The following is a 21,712-nucleotide window of genomic DNA, read 5'->3' as shown; positions in this document are numbered from 1 at the left end:
CACATCAAAAAGAACAACAACAGTGCTGTTGCAGATGCAGGGAGAAAGGGACTCTCATTCATTGTTGGTGGGAATGCCGACTGCTTCCCTCTTTTTAGGTAACAATATGAGCATTCTTCAAAAAACTAGAAACTAAGATTCCATACAACCCAGCAATACCACTTCTGGGAATATACCTCAAGGACCCAAAAACACACTGCAGAAAAAACATCTGCACTTCTATGTTCACTGCAGCACTATTTACAATAGCCAGAATCTGGAAATAACTCAAATCCCTGAGAACAGATGGCTGGATAAAGAAACTATGGCATATCTACACAACGGAATACTACACAGCCACCAAGAAAAATGAAGCCATGAAATTTGCTTATAAGTGGATTGATATGGAGAGTATCAGGCTGAGTGAAATCAGAAGGAGACAGACAGACAGACATACAATGATCACAATCATCTGTGAGACATAAAATAACATAGTATGAGACCAATACCCAAAGACAGTTGATACAAGGGCCAGGAGAACTGAACCACAATTGGAAGCCTGCCTCAAGTGTGGGGAGAAGGCAGTTGGGATAAAGAAGGGGCTACTATGACAATGACAGCTGGAAATGATCACTCTGGAGAAGAACTGAGTGCTGAAAGTAAGCAAAAGAACAAACATAATAATCTCTCAGTACCTGTATTGCAAACCATAATGCCCAAAAGGAGAGGGAGAGAGAGAGAGAGAGAGAGAGAGAGAGAGAGAGAGAGAGAGAGAGAGAGAGAGAGAGAGAGAGAGAGAGAGAGAGAGGAGAAAAGTGTGTGCCATAGAAGCAGGGGGACTGGGGGAGGTGGTTGGGGGAAAACTGGACATTGGTAGTGGGAAATGTACACTGGTAGAAGGATGGGTATTGGAACACTGTATGAGTGAAACCCAATTATAAACAGTTCTGTGATTGTATCTATGGTGATTCAATTTTAAAATGCTATTAAAATAATAATAAAGATATTATCTATGATGTTTTAAGGAAAAGGAAAGCTGGCTTGGTGATTTCTAGGTGCTGGGACCACCTTGCCTTTAGTATATAATGTATGGTTATTTTCAGAACTGACATGGTGTTAGCTGCATGATAAAAGGAGGACAATTTATGGTAATTTCACTGCAAACAGATTATAATACAATTAAAAGTTCAGAGTGCAGGTAACTTCTCTAACTTCTGTTTCCTCCAGTTCTGACCAGGTCACTCATGTTATTTCTATTATTCTTATGATTAAAGAATGGAGTCAGAAGTGGTCAGAAAGCAGTATAAGAGAACCCAGATAAAATCTCCTAAACTTAATAGCCTGCTTCATAACTACTTGTGTGAGAGAAATACAGAAAGACTAAACCAGAAACTTACCCAGAGACTGGTGACTTACAGGGATTAGGTGGGGGAACTGAGGGAAGATAAACATGAGGTAGCAAGAGGGGACTGATACTTCTCTGTCTTGATATATTGCTATAACTTTCAAAACCACATTAATGTCTCACATATCTTTCATATACCCCAGGAACAAATCACTAAAACCAACCACAATGGAACCAGAGAGATAACAGTGGGCTGTGGACATGTGTTGGAAGCAGGAGGTCCGGATGTGATCCCCAGCACTGCATGGTCCATTGAGCACAGTCAGGGAGAGTCCCCTTTCCATGCACCAAGCAGGGAGCAATCCCTAAGCAGCACAAGGAGTGGCCTCAAAACAAAACACAACATAAAAACAAAAACAACCAAAATAAGGAGAGAACACAAATAGAAGACAAATAGCAACAAATGGATTTAACAGTATTAAAAATCAGTGTAGTCATAACAAAGAGTGCAAAAAAGAAGCAACTGAATATAATTTACTTTATACATATGTTGCAGTTAATAGTTTTGTTTCTCCTGGGGACAAGAATTAACACCTGAAACTTTGGGGCATTTACGAGATTTAAAAAATATTAATACATGGCTGATCGAAAGTCAGGCTTCTTACTATTGGGAGAAAAAAAGCTATAAAAAAACTGAAACAAATCATGATGTTTATCATAACTGTATAAACACACACACACAGTGCACAGATAAAAATACATCATTTCCTAACTTTAGCCAGTGGAAGTGGCTAGAAGCAATGACATCCAAGTGGCTATATGCATACGTATGAGACTTTTTAAAAATACCATTCTACAATTAAAAAAGAAAAAACCAAGGGGCTGAAGCAATAGCACAGCAGGTAGGGCGTTTGCCTTGCACTCGGCCGACCCGGGTTAGAATCCCAGCATCCCATAGGGTCCCCCGAGCACCGCCAGGAGTGATTCCTGAGTGCATGGGCCAGGAGTAACCCCTGTGCATCGCCGAATGTGACCCAAAAAGCAAAAAAAAAAAAATCAAGGGCTCCTTGGAGAAACAGCTGATTCCAGGACCAAGGCAAAAAACAAAACAAAACAAACTAACAAACAAGATAAATATATAGTAATTTTGTGTTGTCAAAAGAAAGTATTGAAGACAGAATATGGTCATGTTGAAAAGACTAAGATTACAGCTCAAAGTACTTCCTATTGGTCAAAATACAATTTGAGCAAACAAAACAATGATAACTGGATTTGAATAAAACCCAAGTCCATACTGAAATTAATTAAGGGAAATGAGAGCACATCTTTTCATTATAAAGAATGTAGCACTGTCGTCCTGTTGTTCATCAATTGGCTCGAGCGGGCACCAGTAACATCTCCATTGTGAGACTTGTTACTGTTTTTGGCATATCGAATACACCAGGGTTGCTTGCCTGGCTCTGCTGTGCGGGCGGGATACTCTAGGTAGCTTGCCGGGCTCTCTGAGAGGGTGGAGGAATCGAACCAGGGTCGACCGCATGCAAGGCAAACACCCTACCCGCTATGCTATAGCTCCAGTCATTTTATTATCGATTAAAAATAAATTGCAAGCTTACTTGAACGGAGGGAAAGGGAAAGGTGCTGTCTCTAACAGCACTGACCAGGGCCCGCACACCACCGCACACAGGAGTCAGTGTTGACCTCGGGGAGGACAGCAGCATTCCTAGGTCCCCTGGCTCTCACATCCTCTAGTTGAAACATCACCCAAATCCTCATTCGTTCACAGAATGAGCAAGCCACGTCTTAAACCTCAGCAACCCTTCAGTTCCCCTAGACTAACTCAGTTGAAAGACCTCATATCAACCATTCCATCATCCTGATTATTTTTTTGTTTTGTTTTTGTTTTCGTTTGGGGGTCCACACCTGGCAATGCTCAGGGCTTGCTCCTGGCTCTGCATGCAGGAATCCCAAGAAATAAATGTAGAAGAGGCAAAAATATTTTTTTAAATCAGCATTAGACAAGCATCACAGTTAATAACTGTCACAGATGGGATCTACCATCTGAGGCAAAAATTAGCAGGCTAAAATTTGGGGGAAGAGTACTAATAAACTTATATATCCTATAAGATAGTTATTAGCTGCAAAGGATAGTAATATTACAGAGGAAAATCAGGTAGATCATATTTAACATATTGAAATATGATGCATTTTTCTGGCATTCCTGCCAAAATGACAAAACCTCACAAGAACATAGACAACAAATTAAGGAACTTTCTATAAAATACCTGATAACTGTACAAAAATGCTATGTTACAAAAGAGAAAGGAAAGAAATAACGGTCAGACTGGGAAAGACCAAGAAGCAGAACAAAATGCAAGGTAGGGATCTAGATTGGATTCTTGAAAGAGAGTAGGAATAACAGCAAAGAAGTTGGTAAAATTTAAGACCTGCAGGCTAGTTAACAATATTACACCAAAGGAATGTCCTGGTTTGAATAACTGTGTTATGGTTATACATAACCGTGCATGTGTATTAAACATATGTGTATATATAAAACATATGTAGTACATATAGATTCATATACACATAACACATATGTATATGTAATGCATATACAACATATATGTAATACACATATACATATGTAATATATACATATATAATGGGAAACTGAATGGTAAGTTATATGGAAATGCTATTATTCCTGCAATTTTTCTGTACTTGTAAATTTGGTTCAATGTAAAGTTAAGATAGTCTGCTCTTCTGTTTTACAATACTTTAAAACAGAGAGTACTTAAAACCAGCTTTATTTTTATCTCACTGAAACAGGAATTTAATAAGAAAAATAAGGCTATAGTTAACTTACAATTTGAATCTTTGTTATATGACTAAAGCTATGAAATGGGACAACAATATCTCATTTGATCTATAGCAGAACATAGAAAAACATCAAATACTACTTCTACTACCATCTTGTTCTATGAGGAAATTATCTATTTTCAAATAACATAAACTACATCAACAGCAGGTTAAAAATAAAGTTCATAAAACTGAAAATTATTTTAATGACCATACTCTTGAAATTATGCCTGTAACAATACCTCAATAGTTCAGCAATAAAGTTTATTACAGGGGGGGAATTCTAGCACAGAAAGGTTTACTTGAATAGCAGCTAGAATTGGAAGCTCCTGTGGTATATATGTGACTAGTCTTGGTATGATGGTGGTGGTAGGTTTAGTGGACAACAGAGTAAGAGAAAAAACTTTTAAACTATTAATATATATGCACAGTTGACCAAATTTTACAAGCAAAAACTTTTAGGCTATCTTCAAAATAAGTCTTGTGTTCTAAATTATCCATAAACTTATGAGGACTCAGGCTCACCCCTATTATTAAAATACATATTCATAAAACTTACAGTTGTGCTGTTCCAGTAACAAACAGCTTCTTTTCAAGGACATAATTTCACTTTGTTTAAATAAGAATTCATCAAAGAAGCTATAAATAACCTTTAACTATTTAGCCATGAATAGAGGGTGGACTGGCACTGATGGCTTATTTTAGTACTAATGCAGAATGCTTTTTAAAAGCTACATTTTAGCATGCATCAAGCTAATAATGATTAACACTTACAGTGTAACTTTTAAGAGAAAATTCAAGAGAATAAATCTCCCGTAATTTTAAGAAATTTTGATAAAAGGATGTTCCTTCTACTATTATTAAGAAAGGATTCTTTGAATGAAATTGTTGAAAAGATGAAAATAAAATTTTTTGTTAAAAAGATTTTTGCATTTAGACAACTTTCTCTCAAAATTATAACATCGGTAAGAACAACACACAGTAGAAAAGAAGCTTCTAATTAATTACTGAATCTGAGGTGGTGCCATAAATATGAGTCAAAGACATTTCTATATATGTCTAATTCTAAATCAAAAAGTTCACAACATTTTAGATACCAAGTTTAATAAAATCTTTACTTGAAAAAAAAAATGTTTTACAAAATAGCATTCTTCCAGTCAAAGAAATTTTCCCCTGGGGTACATGAAAGCTTTCTGCCTTATGAGATTACAGAATGGCAGTTAAGGGGGGGGAGATTTTCTTTTTAAATAGTCACCTAGCTGCAAAATCTACAAGAAGTAGATTTTTTTAAAGTGCCTTAAAATACTAAAGCAAGTAACGTAACTGTTGGCTCTACTTGAAATTTTAAAAGTTTCTTTAGAATGGTCCATATGGTATGCACAACATCACAGCTGGTACAAAACTGCCTGTATTTAGTTTGAAACAAAAACAATGCATAAGAACAGTATTCTTTGAAAAATAATTCAAAATGTTGCCATTGCATCATAAGGAAAACTTAGACAAGAGTGTTGACAGTATTTAGAGAATTAACAAAATAAGCTGAATATTAAAGTACTCAAACATTTACTTTTTTTTTTTTAATGTCACTGATAAGAATAAGAGACCCGGCTGCCAAATTAACTCAGAATGTCTTATTTCAAATTACATAATATACATATTATGCATATATACATAATATATATATTCAAATATAAAACTAGGTTTTAGGATGCAAATTCCCATTTCCTAGTTCTTCTGCTGCAATCTGGCAGCTTTGAACTTTGAGACCCTCTTTGCCGTTTCTTCCGAGGCTTCTGATAGAACTTCTTTTCGCTCTGGTATGGTGGGCAGCAGAGGGTGAACCGTGGCTGTGTGTGGTATTAAAGAAGATGATGAAAATTCTTTTTCTATTACAGTCCCAGAAAAAGCCTAGAAGACAAAAAGTCGAATTACAATAATAAACGTAAATAAGATGCTCACAAAAAGTTAATTCTGCATTTGTCAATCAGACATTTCATTAAAAGTAAATTGAGAGGCCAGGAGATAGCTCAGAAGCAAGAACACATGCCTGGGTTCACTCCCTGGCACCACATGGCTCCCAAGCAGTGAGCTGGGAGTATCCCCTGGGCACTGCTGGCTTTGACCCAAATCCTTCCCTGCACCCTCAAACAAGTGGGGGGGAGGGTGGAATTCCTAGTCTTTTTCAATAAAAACAAATTATATTTCAAAAAATACAAACTGCCGGGGCCGGAGCGATAGCACAGCGGGTAGGGCGTTTGCCTTGCACGCGGCCGACCCGGGTTCAATCCCCGGCATCCCATATGGTCCCCCAAGCACCGCCAGGAGTAATTCCTGAGTGCAAAGCCAGGAGTAACCCTTGAGCATCGCTAGGTATGACCCAAAAAAGCAAAAAAAAATAAAAATAAAAATAAAAGCATATGATAAAAAAAAAAAATACAAACTGCCTAGAGAAATGCCCTTAAAATGCACCATACTTATACCCAGATACTTTCAGTGCACATGAAAGAAAACAATGTAATACAAATTTTAGATCTACACTAAACAAAAGTAAATGAAAGTTCCTAAAATTATCATTTATGTTCAGACCATACTGTGAAAACGGAATTAAAATAAAAAAAGCTATTAGGCTGCCAAAATCATCTGATGAGCAAGTTATCCTATGGAGGGCATGGTGCATGGTGCCTGCTTGCCAACAGGCTGGTTTCAGGAGTGAATTCTCATAGGTAGTCTCCATGTATACAATATTTGAAACGCTTTCTTGGCTCATGTTCAATTTTCTTTTAGAAACAGATGAAAACTTTTAAGTGTTGGTCATAGTAGAAAGAAGCATCCACCTCAAAACTAAATTAATTCAAAAATGGAAACTAGAGGTCACACACACACACACACACACACACACACACACACACACACACACTCTCACTCTCTCTCTCTCTCTCTCTCTCTCTCTCTCTCTCTCTCTCTCTCTCTTCAATTTCCATAAAATATTTTCTAAGCATTCACCTCAAAACTGAATAATGGAAACTAGAGGTACACACACACACACACACACACACACACACACACACACACACACACACACAGGCGTGTGCGACTCTTCAATTTCAACAGAATGTTTACTAAGGATGTAGTTTGTTCTATACATGTAACTTGAACCCTAGAAGTATAAACAAGGCCATATCTGAATATACAGGTTATCCTGTTATCCAAAACTAAAGTAGCCCTATCAAACTGCAACGTAAATGTAGTAAATGTGAAGTTTAAAGTAAATTCCTACATAAGCTGAAAAGAAGCAAAGTAAAATATCATTAATTTATGGAAAATATAAATTGAACCTGTGATTGAACCTACAGCCTCAAGGAAGACAGGCACTCTACCACTGAGCTATATATCCAGCCCCCAAAGATCACCTACACCAAACCATAAGCAACACAAACACACAAGTACTAAAATAACACTAACATATACAAAAAGCAAAAATTAACTAAATACAGTACCTATATAAAGTAATTCCCGGGAAAGAAGCATGGAGGGGCTACTTTTGCTGTTTGGAATGCACCCTGCTTCTGAGTACAAAACAATTCCTCAGCAATACATTTTCCTTTTGTTTGTTAAGCATATAGACAGTAATTTGCTTTAGATTTCTTCAGTTACAGAAACTGCATAGGTCTTTTTATAAAACTAAAGTGGCATAACCTGAACTTTCAAAAAGCAGGGGATAGTGGACCAGAGAGAGGAATATGGCAAGACCTACATCCAACCCAGCTTCAGTCACTGATACCATGTATGGTTCCCTGAGCACTGAGCCTGGACTAAGGCCTGTGCACCACTGGACAGGGCCCCAAAACAAAAGTAAGCAGATTATCAGATTATCATTTTATAATAAAGATTAAGGAACCATTACTTTTTTTTTTTAAGATTTCTGGTTACTTAGGATTGGAGCAGGGTAGAGCGTTTGCCTTGCACGCAGCCAACCTGGGTTCTTAGAGTATCCCACCCATACAGCCTGGCAAGCTACCCGTGTACCCATGGCATATTCGATATGCCAAACATAATAACAACAAGTTTCACAATGGAGACAGATACTGGTGCCCACTTGAGCAAATTGATGAACAACGGGGCGACAGTGCTACAGTGCTGGTTACTTAAAACCTTTCACCTTTCATCTTTTAAGAATCCACTATAAACAAAGTAAAATTTCACAGTAAATTTCCACACATCATTTACTTCCCAACAGTTACCAAGAATGAAAAATTAGTCAAGACCACTTGAAAAATTTAGTAAGCCACCCACCCTTCTTCCCCGTAGCATTTTGAGACCTTGGGTGAATTCCAGCTCTCAAAAAAGAACTAAATGTTTACTTCTCTAAAAAACTTCATTGTATCATGATGAGTATAGTCTAGTTATATTATACTGAAAATACTTTTATAAAAGAGACACAAAATAGTGTATCAAAGATTAAAAAATTTTTATAAAACATTTAGGTATCTTGTCATAACTATGAATATTTATTTTAATATAGAAAAGTACATAATATATATGCCACAATCATGAACTACTTTAATATTTGAAAGTACATAAAAAATATATATAGGCTCTTGACGCTGACAAAAAAATATATTCCACAGGGCAGGAGTGGTAGTATAGTAGGCAAGGCTCTTGCCTTGCACACAGATGACCCAGGTTCAATCCCTGGCACCCCATATGGTTCCCAGAGCCCTGCCAGGAGTGATCCCTCAGCACAGAGCCAGGAACAAGCATCAAGCATTGCCACATGTGCTTCCTCCCTAAAAAGAATTTTTTTTTAATAAATAAAAATAAATGCAAAGGACTGGAGAGGTAGTACAGCGAGTAGAGCACTTGCCTTGCATGTGGCCTACCTGGGTTCAATCCCCAGCACATTATATGGTCTATTAAGCCCCACCAAGAGTGATCCCTGAGCACAGAGCCAGAAGTAAGTCCTGAGCTAATGTACCAACACCTCTCCCCGAAAAAAGCTTCAAACCTGTAGCTATACATTAATTACTCACTGAAGCTTGGTTTTTATTATGTAAAAAATAATTAAAATCTAACCCCATCACATGTTTTTTTTTTCTAATGGTTTAAAAGAATATAAAATAATTTCCAAGGCACCTGAGTTCATTAAATGGTGGGGGGTGGAGGGGTACTCTAACCACATATGCTGTCATATATGTTATCCCGAGAGGCCAATAATCACCATCCACAATTATCATTAGCACAACTGGTACCATTTGGGAACATCCAGAAGTCCCCCCAAGTGATCCCCCCAACCCCATGTCTGATGGGAGGCAGAGTGCTGGAAAATCCAGGGGGCCAGTGCAACTGGTCTGCAGTGCAACTGGGGGAACACTAAAGGAGATTTCCAGGGGGAACTAAGTAATTATTTTTCTGAAAAGGGGGCAATCGGCCAAATAAATCTGGGAAACTCTGGTTTAATAGAAGCAACATAAACTTTACTCATGCTTATTTAAATAGAAAGGTATATTATAATGCATTTATTACATACAAAAATGAACACATCATGTTGATGAGGTTCCATTATTCTAAAAACTCATTTAAATGAAAGTCTGGGTATAACAGACACCATATATCCAGTTTTGATGTTCAAACATTATCATTTCCAGTACTGAGGTTCTAAAATCCAATTTCACAGATTTAGAACTTCAAGATTCTAAGAGGGGTTGTGGGGGAGAGCAGGAGAGTCTGAACCATTTTAATATCACAACACCTATACTGTGTTTGCTAATGACTACTAATTTTTTGTCACTGTATCACTGTATAACTGTCATCCTGTTGTTCATCGATTTGCTCAAGCAGGCACCAGTCAAGTCTCCATTTGTCTCAGCCCTGAGATTTAAGCAGCCTCTCCTTACTTTCCCAAAGACTGAAGGCTTCTTCAGGGTTAAGGGAATGAGACCTGTTATTGTTACTGTATTTGGCATATCGAATACGCTATGGGGAGGCTCTTCCGTGTGCGTGGGATACTCTTCAAAGCTTGCCAGGCTCTCTGAGAGGAACGAAGAATGTGTATCAGAGAATATAGCAAGTATGTTAAAACCCAACACCCGTGTGCTGCTTTAGGCACATCAGTGGGCTAAACTGTAAGTAAAAACCCATTTCAAACAGGAAAAAACTGTCATTTTACACGCATGGCACACACCACCACCCTTTCTGAGATGAATGCCCTTAGAGTGAGTCCTCTTCTTCCAGACATCTGCCTCAGCAGCTCTCAAAGGGTGTGAGAGCTGAACACGAGGCACTCTAAAAGAGGAGTCCTGTGCACGTGTGCCTGGGAAGCAGCCCACAGGTCACATGACCCTGGACACAGTCATGCATTTGAGCATCCTAGTAGTTCTGTCTCAAAGAAAATTACAAATTTGGTCTGACTCCATCTCCCCCAAATTCTCTTTACCCCAAAGGGCCCTTTTCACATAACTCTTGTTCTCTCTAGTCCATGGAACTGAGACCCTAACCAGGACAACTCCCATCTTGCTAGCCATGTCACTCGCACCTTCTTTAGGACTGGTCCTGGGAGAAGATCAAAGATCGTGTCCCTCTTCCTGTCCAGGGCAGTGATCCTCCAGTGACTCTGACCCCCGCCCCCACCCCAGGACAACCCCTAGGACTTTGGTACTTTTTGTAAAGTATGAATTTAGAAAGTACAAAGGTTAGAATTAATTATTTCCTCTGACTTTGGAGAGTAAGCCTATGCATATAAACTGAAGAAGCTACAAAACAACATTACTACCTATTTGGGTAACTTTAATAATACAAGAAATGATATAAGGATGACAATAAAATTGAGGAAGATACGGCAGCAGTAATTTTTTAAAAAGGAAAAGAGTTTCTTTGAAAAAAAAATGGCTAAAGATGTAATACAAAATCTTTATTATAGAAATAACTTCTATACACACCTCTGATGCTCCTGATAAAGGCAAAAGTTTTTTTGGGTGGTTTTGTTGTTCTTCTTCCAGAATATTCTCATTGGTGTCACTGCAGGAGGCCTCTTCACAGCTAACACTTCTCAGAATGCCCCGCCTATCATCAAAGTCAGCGGCACTGCTTTCACTGGTGTCACTGCACACGCTGTTCTCCCTGCTGCGAGACTTCAGGATTGACTTACGAGGGATATATTCTCCATTCACTACATCAACGAAGACTCTGTAATTAAAAAATATACATACACTTACATTAGGTAACTCACGCATGAAACTGTTCGTAAGTTTACAATGTGTTCCAGAAACTAGAAACTAATTATGCCTACTGAAAATTTCACAATCACAATAATTTTAAAGCACCAAGCGACATTTTTTTTTTCGTTTTTTGTTTTCTTCTTGGGTCATACCCGGCGATGCACAGGGGTTACTCCTGGCGGTGCTCAAGGGACCATATGGGATACTGGGAATTAAACCCGGGTCAGCCGCGTGCAAGGCAAACACCCTACCCGCTGTGCTATCACTCCAGTCCATCCCAAAATGTAGAGCTACAAAAAAGAGGAAAAGGAGTATTCTGCTCTGCTGTGAATAACACTCACCTATAAATGTCAGCAGGAGTCCTGATCATAGGCAGCTCGTGGCCATGGGTGGCATGGCCACCACCAGAGCTGTTCTTTCGCTTACGTTTGGCTTCCTCTTTCTTTTCACTGAATTTTAAGGTGGTATTTTTTCCAGTATTTATTCGAACCTATTTTGAACATTTCACAGCAAAAAAATGATTGAAAAATTAAAATAAGACCAAAAGAAATATGACCAGTCTTTAACAAAAATAATGAGTTAAAATTTTTGATACTGAAATTTGATAAACATTTTCAAAGAGGTTTTGGACTAAAAAGTCTTTACCTTATATAGCAATATTTAGTTATTATAAAGCATTATTATCAGCTTTTATGTCCAATTCTAGTCTTATGTAACTGATTATACAGAAGACAAAATACACATACACTGTTAGATTTATTATTCTTTCACATCACTTTGGGCAGAAGTGGCCTACAGCATGCATTTCAAAACAAAAGGCGCAATTAACCCAAACAAATACTAGGGAAAGGGCCAGAAAGATAGCTCAAGTGGCCAAGCACGTGTCTGTACGTCTGAAGCCTTAGGACAGGGCAATACCAGGTATAATCCTGGTGACCCGTAAGTACCACTTAGAGCCCACTAGAATTGTCTCACAAGAAGACTCAGCATCATAGCAGTCATTCAGACTCCTCTGAATACTGCTGGGTATTTAAAAATTTAAAGAATAACTTTTTAAAAAATGTTTGGAAAAACGGCTAAAGGCACTTGCCTTGCACCCCACTAGCCCCAGCACTGCATAGAATCCCTGAAGCACCATGTGGGGTCACTCCTGAGCACAGCCAGGTGTGTCCACTGTCCCCTGCCCCAAATATTTGGTAAGAACAGTATTCAACTGCTTTTTTAGATTCTTTTTTAAATACCTCTAAGTTTTAGAAAGCCAAGATTAAAAGTTAAATACCACCTTGTTCAGGATTAAGATTGTTCTTCTACCTCTACCAGGCCTTTATACACTGTCCTGACTAATGACTCTTTTCCACCCAACATCACTACAAATAGTACTCCTTCTATTTTATCTATATGAAAGAAAAAGCTAAAGGCTAAAAGGAAAGGGGGTGAAAAAATCACAAATAAAAAAAAAAGAACAAACTTATCTATAGCTAAGCAGTCCATTTTTTTAAAAGAAAAAAGCATAACAAAATGAAGTTTAAAGTTTCAAAATACAAAATTCATACAGTCACTTCACTTTCTCTTAAGAGATAATTCAAGGAATCTAAGAAGTAACATGTTTCATTAGGTAATTATCACAGGCCCTTAAAAATGATACCACAGATTCTTATATTCGATAAAGACAATCCCTACTGAGACACCTTGAGGTAAAAAGCACTAAACTTAGACAAGGGAATCTTGACTTCATTACTAACCAACTCCATAGTCACATAAGTATTATGCTTTTTGAGAAAAACAAATTAGAAGATGAGTTCCTGGTGGCTTCTTCTGAGTAAAGAGGGTAGAGGAATGAGCTTAAGACCTATCCTTCAATCAGAGCCAATGTGCTTTCATCTAGCTTGGATGTCAGCCTCCCAGACTCGTGCCAGAGATGAAATCCAGTGCCCTGCACGTGCAAGTGAGCAGACCCTGCTAAGCCACACCACAGGGCATGGACTTGAAAACAGGATTCTAGAACAGCCTGTTGATAGTAAGAAAGAGCTTGAAAACCCTAGGCTATGACCACTACAATGACTCTCATTTCTAAAATGCCAGTATCTTCAAGTTATGATTATCCACAGATGTTTGTATTTGTCAGAAAAAGTAATTCTTACTTCTGCTTAAATTTTTCCCTTTTGCTTATGTGCTTCCTGTTCACTGCGTGCACACGTAGAACACACTCTTGATATAATTAAAAATTTGACAAATGCAGTCACTTTTAACATTCTATATACTTTAAAATGCCCACGATATAATTAACTCTAGAATTCTTAAGAAAATTCTCTGAATGGGGGCTGGAGCGATAGCACAGCGGGTAGGGCGTTTGCCTTGCACGCGGCCGACCCGGGTTCTAATCCCAGCATCCCATATGGTCCCCTGAGCACCGCCAGGAGTAATTCCTGAGTGAAGAGCCAGGAGTAACCCCTGTGCATCGCCAGGTGTGACCCAAAAACCAAAAAAAAAAAAAAAAAAAAAAAAAAAAGAAAATTCTCTGAATGAAGAACAGATGGAGTTACAATAGTTGACTTTCAAATCTAACCCCTCAAGACCCTTAACAATTCTAATTTTATTGTGGGCTTTAAAGAACAATGCATAATACCATCTAGACTTATTTTCCTTTTTTTTTTCCTGGATAAACTAATTAAAATAATAGGCAAAAGGTGGTTTTCTTATTTGGCATTAGCAACAATATTTAAAACTACTCTATTACAGAACATTGTGGCTGATATTTCCTGTTCACATTATATGCAAAATCAATAAAGCCAGAAGTATACCAACCCGCTTAGGTTCAACAGTATGAGAAAAATATATTGTTGGTATAGAATTTTCTCCAACATCTAAAGCATCATGGTCATTTTCACTGTCGTCATCATACTCATCCTCCCCTTCATCTTCTTCTCCTCCTTCTTCTTCGTCTTCTTCATTACTGTAAGAATTTGAACCATTGACTGAACAGTTCAGTTGACTATTCATTTGGCCATTGAACAGTTCTGAATTTGTAACATTCTTATAACTGCTGGAAGTATGAGAGTCTATTATTTGATGCATCGTGTTCACATTTATGTTTTGTTCATCCTTTTCCTCTTCTGAAGATGTTGTATCTTCTCCATTTGCAATCACAGTATCAGACTTACTAGAAAAGAAAGGAAATTAACAAGCCCAAACATTACAATTTTACATACTCAACATGCACATCATTTCAACAAGAAAAAACTGAAGATTTGGGGAGAGATTCCTTCCTTCCTTCCTCCTTCTCTGCCTTTTGTCCTTCCTCCCTTCATTCCTTCATTCCAATTTAAACAACATTAAGATTTTTGAATTGGCTTTAAAACGCTTATTCTAGATTCATAAAGATGTTTTAAAATAGGGTCCAGACAAGACAGGATAGCAGGTAGGGTGCTTGCCTTACAGGTAGTCAACCCAGGTTTGATTGCTGGCATCCCATATAGTCTCCTGAGCCCTGCCAGGAGTGATCCCTGAGTGCAGAGCCAGGAGTAAAACCTGAGCACCGCAGAGTGTGGCCAAAAGAAAAAAAGAGTTTTAAAAATAAATAAGCAAACAAAAACCCTATCACTGTCTGCTAATTCTGTGTTCTGCAGTTACTCAAACTCTTTTTTGTATTTGTGATTCTTTATTTTATAAATTTTTAGTTTGGGGGCACAACTGGTAGTGCTCAGTGCTCTGTACTTACTCCTGGCTCTGCGGTCAGGAGACCACATGTAGCAGTGCTGATTCAAATTAGGGTCAGCCAGATGCGCAAGGCAAATCCCATATGTCCTGTACTATATTCTCCAGTCCCAAAATCTTAAATAGAATATAATATTTGCTATTTTCATTTATATAAGATACTGATCATAATAGAAATAAAATTCTACTTAGAAACCCAAAATTAACTCCTATTACTATATTCAGAATATTTTTGAAGCTTCTATGAGATTCACAGTTAACAAAGTTGTTCATGATTGGGTTTCAGTCATGTAATGTTCTAAACACCCATCCCTCCACTGGCGTACACTTCCTGCCACCAATGTCCCCAGTATCCTTCCCGCCACCCCACCCCCTCAAATTGTTGTACAGGGCCAGAGGAATAGTAAAGCAGATTCAGTGCTTGTTTTGCACACGGTTGAAGCAGGTTTATTCCCCGACATCCCATATGGTCTCCTGAGGACCATGCCAGGATCGTGATCCCAATGTACAGCGCCAGGCCTAAGCCCTGAGCATCACTGGGTGTGGCTCCCCAGCCCCAACCCCCGCCCTTGCCAAAAGGACTAAAACTGAAATAACATCATGGAAAAAAATAAGAGAATCATGACCACGAAAATCACATTCAACACTCAAAAATAACTTTTTAAAAAATAAACTGCCTGACCCAATTACAAACTGTCTGCTCAATAAACTGAAAATAAAGGACAGAGATTCTACAGTAACAATTTTAAATTCAAAGCAAAAATATTTTTATAAATCATTCAAATATATGGCATATTCCTGACTATAGTATAGAAACATTGTTTTTAAATAAAATATAGGGGCCAAAATGATAGTATGGCGGGAAGGGCGCTTGCCTTGCATGTGGCCAACTAGGGTTCGATCCCTGGCATTCAATGGTCCCCTACGCACCACCAGGAACAATTCCTGAGTGCAGAGCCAGGAGTAAGTCCTGAGCATCACTGAGTTTGGCCAACTCTCCTTGCCCACCTCCCCAAAATATATAAAACACCCGTAAGTATTAAAAGTGAACTATCCCGTATATCTTACTGTTTTCATTATATAAAATATGGTAAAAGTCTTACAACAAAAGGTTGATTTTAAGCACTTCTGTACAAATACATGCATATAAAGACACATACCAAAAATATTCTAGATCAATATTTATTTTTGGATGGTAGCACTTACGTTTATTTTCTTCAATAAGCATACACTATTCTACTAACAAGAAAAAAGGTCAATAAGGGGTATAAAATTTAATTCTCTTAGAAATATCATTTGTCATTACATACCTATCAAGTTCACCCAGCAATTCTTCTTGTCTCTCTAGTTCTTCAAGCCGATCCCACAGTTCCTTATCAGCAAGTAAATTATCAGATTTCATAGCATTTGCAAAATCCGCTTCAAAAACATCTGAAGTTTTGGGTTTGGAGTGAGGTTTATGAGCAATTCGGTATTTAGCTATCAGAAGAGAGAGAGAAGGAGGAAACACTTTACTAATCAACTTTAAAAGGGAATAAATCTACACTTACTGAGGCACATGGATGTTGATATAGAAGAAGGAACAATTTTTTTTTTTTTTTTTTTTTTACCAAGAGAACTTCAGGAATCTTATTAGTTAAAGTATGGTCCAAGGATGCAGTAATGGCATCCCTAGAGAACATTTCCCAAGTATTTACTCTCAGGGATTCCTCGGACCTGCTGAATCAGAAATGGTACTTAAACAAGAGTCTCAGAGGAATTGCATACACATTAAAGGTTGTGAAGAGCTACTGAAAGCTTCAAAAATGCATCAGCATCTTTAAAATGTTCAAAATTTACCCATTACAGTGCAAAATTTAACATGAGTAATACCCATTTCCATCCTTACTCAAGAGAATTCAGTTAGTAAAGTAACACATAAAAGCCTAGTACTGAGATATTTTCAACTCTAAGTCACTGTTAGGCATGAATACCTGAGAAGAAATCTATGTAGGCTAATCCCCAAACACTTCTAAAATTTTATATAAAAACATTTGTACTTTTAAAATTGCTTTATCTTACTTGCAATCTTAATATGAGGGCAAGAGATGAATAAAATCTTAACTCACAAATTTGCTTTCATTTGAAAAAAAAAATGTCGAACACAAAACTTAAAGATTATAGGAAGAAACTTAAAAAGCTGTTGAGACATGACATAACAAATAATCTCCATCACATATTCAAGTTTACAGCGTTGTTTTTAAGTTTAAAATATCAAAATTATGTTTTAGAATTTATACTATTCTGAAATAGTATTATTGAAAAACAAATATCATTCACTATATGAAGACATAAAAAATTTTTGTTTCAGACCTACAAAGTATATAAAGTACATAAATCAAATCTTTGATTACCTCAAACAAAAATAACTCGTTCTACACTTCAAATAATTTATGTCTCCTTTGAATTATCTTCTAAAGTCACTATTATTTGTGAGACACATCAAGTGATAGGATAGCTAGAACATGGTTTCTAATATTTTAATTTCAAGCCATAAGACCATTAATAAAATATTGTTAAAAATTAACAATTCTGTGTATTAATAATCACAATTTATTCATTGATAATTTATGTTTATTATATAAATATGGCTATATGTTATATATTTATACATGAATATGTGTATTTATTATATAATTGTATTTATTAATATCTGTTGTGATTGCTTTTACGACTACTGCCTGTTAATTAGTAAAATATTTTTAAAATAAATAAATGTTAAAAGTTCTATAGAAGCAAATTGAAAATCTTTTCAAATTATAATTTATAAATTTTTAATTATAAAAAAATAATTATCTATGGCACTTGTATATATATTTTTTAATCTTTAAAGTTTCACTACCAAAACTTTTTACAACTGACAGAAGAAACATCATTTTCGTAGACATAAATCCCCACCCATAATCCAACCTTGTCGACAGAAAGCTGTTAAAATGAACTTGAGAGCAGCCTACGTATGGTACGTCGGTGGGAGGCACATAAAACACAGAGCAGGAAAATATGCTGATATTATAGCCATTCATTGTTTCCAAAACAGCAGCCAAAGCTACGGCTTTAAAAAGAGGTAAAGCTAGACATATACTATGTGTCAAAATATTCCTCCAAACAAAAATTAAATCTGGAATACAAAGCCATGTACAGAATACACATTTTCTATGTTTTAGACATTTGGAGCATTAAATTTGGAGAAAGCCATGTTATCTCATCTATTAGATATATCAGTCAGAAATTAATTTTCTATCAAAAGTTACGATTCATAATTGCTTACTATTAAAAAATATTAAATATTTTCATATTTAAATTTTTTTTTTAAAGTTTCACTTCTGAAGTGCTAGAGTATGTATTTTGGATGTGGGATGCCTAGGTAAGATTCACAGCACAAGGCCCCCTAGGAGCATGTCAGTAGCCGCAGAGCATGACAGACTAAATGTGGACGGGGGAAGGGAGAAAGAAAGAGAGGGAGAGAGGGGGACAGAGAGAGAGGGGGAGGGAGAGAGAGAGGAAGAGGGAGAGAGGGAGAGATGGGGGGGTGGGGGGAAACAATACAGTACAGGGCATATAGAACCTGCTTACATGTGGTTAGAACCAGGTTAAATCTCCAGCACCACATCAGAGCTCTGCCAATGTGATTCCTGAGCACAGAGCCAGAAGCAAACCCTGAGCACCACTGGGTGTGTGGCCCCAAACAAAAATAATAAAAATAATTAATTATAAAGAATCTCATCATATAATCCAAAAATTGCACAGAAAACTCCTTGAAAATCAATTCACCACAATGACAAATACAGTAACTGTACATAAAACAGTTTACCTTTAAATTCAAAGTCACTTTTAATTTCTTCTCTTATATCAACAATATCACCTGCAGCCTATATTTTCAAGATAAAAAGCACATTAATAATATGAACATCAAACATATTAATGAGAACATGTAAATGATTTCAATAAAACAGAAATAATAAAAAGACAACATCATTTAAAATATGTATTGGGGGACTGGAGAGATAGTACAGAAGATAGGGTGTTTGCTCTGCATGCAGCTGACAATGGTTCACTCCTTGAATCTAGATATGGTCCCCCAAGAACTACCAGGAGTACTCCCTGAGCACAGACCCAGGAGGAAGCCCTCACTTCTGACATGTGTGGCTCCAAAACAAACAAATTCTTTTTTTTTGGGGGGGTCACACCCGGCGATGCACAGGGGTTACTCCTGGCTCTGCACTCAGGAATTACTCCTGGAGGTGCTCAGGGGACCATATGGGATGCTGGGATTTGAACTCGGATCGGCTGCGTGCAAGGCAAACGCCCTACCCGCTATGCTATCGCTCCAGCCCCCAACAAACAAATTCTTACTAAGCCTACATCCACACCCTAGACCCTCTACTTCAGTTCCACACATAGCTCAAAAAAAGCATTAGGAATAGTAAGAAAACAAAGGAATTCAGCTGCCTTAGTACATGGAGACAGAAGTCTTTAAGTTTATCCAAACTTTGCTCCAAGATGACCTCAGAACAGTCTCTCCTCAATGGGAACTGAAATGAGGAAAAAGCAGTTTCTTCACTCAGCTGAAGAAAAACTGAGGCAAAACATCAAAGCATTCAATTGGAATTGAAGGAATTAAGGGATACAGTAGTCACAGCAGCAGAACTAAGGAGGCTGAAAATCAATGTTCTTGTAGACAAAACAGACGACATCAACTAAAATTGAAGAGACAATAAGTGAACTTTTAAAAAAAAATAAGCAAGGTGTCAGAGAGAGTACAGTGAGGAGGTCGCAAGCCTTGAACATAGCCAACCCAGGTTCTATCCTCAACACCCATATATCCTCCACATCCACCAGGACTGATCCCTTAGCACTGCCAGGTGTAGCCCAAGAACAAAGAAGAGACGAGAGAGAGAGAGAAATATAAACTATTCACTTAAACAGATCAAGACATACTATAATCAAAATGGCTGGCAAGATCCAAAGAGAGGTATTAAAGAAGCAAGAGAGACACAGGACATCAATTATAAGAAAATTGACATAAAATTCACAATAGAGTTTTCATATGAAACTGTACAGGCAAGAAGGAACTGGAATAATATATTCCAAAGTAAAAGCTTCAACCTACAATTCTTTACCCTGCTAGGCTGTTATTCAGATTTAAAAGAGCAGGGGGCAAGCTGGGGGTTAGAGAAATTCTCAGACAAAAATAGAACTAAAGACATTTGCTGCAGCTAAACCAACTCTGAGAGGAGTAACAAATGGCTTCCTATAAAACACTATACTTTCAGACTAAAGAGATAGCTCAAAGGACTAATGCACCTTTGGAATAGACCCCAGAATGCCAAGCTGGGAGTATACCCAAAGTGCCATCAAGAGTGGTCCAAGAAGCAAAAAGATTCACTATTCTCCCAGATCTCTGTGTTTCAGGGGTTGCTTCAACTTCACCTCTGTATATTGATATCTGAGAAAACTTCTCAAATTACGGCTGCCATTTGGTTGTTCGGTGATGAAAACTGGATGTGAGCATAATGTCACCATCAGATGATATCAGCTCTCTGTGATAAATATTTCTGTTCATATGAGCTAAAAGAAATCTTCTACATACACAAATATGTAAATGTGACAGATGGGTATACATAAAAACAAATTATTAAACGTGATACTAGAATATTTAAGAAAAGTACATATAAAATTTTAAACATAGTAACCCCATTAGAACAGTGACACTAATATGCACTCCTTTCTAAATGAAGTCAGTTGCCATACTAGTTTGACTGTATCACTGTCACCCCATTGCTCATCGATTTGCTCGGGCAGGCACCAGTAACGTCTCCATTGTGAGATTTGTTGTTACTGTTTTTTGGCATACTGAATACACCAAATACGGCATATTGGTAGCTTGCCAGGCTCTGCCATGCAAAAGGGACACTCTTGGTAGCTTGCCAGGCTCTCCAAGAGGGATGGAGGAATCGAACCTGGGTCGGCCACATGCAAGGCAAACGCCCTACCTGCTGTGCTATCGCTCCAGTCCAACTAGTTTGGCTAAATTATATTTTTAATTTCTTAAATACTTATGCCTTAGATAGAGCTCTAAAAAATCCAGGTGAATATAATTCAAGGAAAATTTGATCTTAATAGAAACATCTTGGTTTCTTTTTATTGATATTATATAAATTATTTGGCTTTACCAATTTTTAAAATATAGTAATTAGCAGGGACCATAGAGAGTGTTAAGAAAAGTTGTGCACACTGAAATTCCGAACTGACATATAAAATTTTATGTGTATGTCCAACAAACTACTGAAGAATAATTAATTACGTAAGTAGATAAAAAGCTTGGACACAGATGAAGCAGAAAGAACAGCGATCTTAACCTGTTTCCATTGCTGCTGTGTGTCTCTGCATTTAGGAAAGATAGATCATTTAAGCTTTTACTAAGAACACCAATTTTTGGAAATTTGATTGAATATCAAATTATCTAGATTTCCCTAAACTGTCCCTAGGACTATGAACTACCAATAAGGGTTCTCACTTAATTTTTTTCCCCCTTCTCATCTTGAGCTAAAGATTCAATTCC

The 21,712-nt window shown here is 37.3% G+C and overlaps 1 protein-coding gene across 1 annotated transcript in view; it reads right to left on the bottom strand.

The window, feature by feature from the left end:
- Positions 1-4,115: 4,115 nt before the first annotated feature.
- The window catches only part of URI1 (URI1 prefoldin like chaperone), a 79,011-nt gene continuing 61,414 nt past the window's right edge, over positions 4,116-21,712 (bottom strand). Inside the window, exons 6-11 of the mRNA XM_055145515.1 lie at positions 18,962-19,019; positions 16,422-16,590; positions 14,203-14,557; positions 11,739-11,887; positions 11,119-11,365; positions 4,116-6,091 (exon numbers count right to left, since the gene is read on the bottom strand). Of these exons, the coding sequence (XP_055001490.1) occupies positions 5,909-6,091; positions 11,119-11,365; positions 11,739-11,887; positions 14,203-14,557; positions 16,422-16,590; positions 18,962-19,019 (1,161 nt within the window). The 3' untranslated portion in view covers positions 4,116-5,908. The remainder of the gene's footprint in view (positions 6,092-11,118; positions 11,366-11,738; positions 11,888-14,202; positions 14,558-16,421; positions 16,591-18,961; positions 19,020-21,712) is intronic.

Source organism: Sorex araneus, chromosome 8 (genome assembly GCF_027595985.1).
Source record: "Sorex araneus isolate mSorAra2 chromosome 8, mSorAra2.pri, whole genome shotgun sequence".
Lineage (NCBI taxonomy): Eukaryota > Metazoa > Chordata > Mammalia > Eulipotyphla > Soricidae > Sorex > Sorex araneus.
Note: the sequence above shows the minus strand (reverse complement) of the source record. Positions and strands in the feature narration are given on the sequence as shown.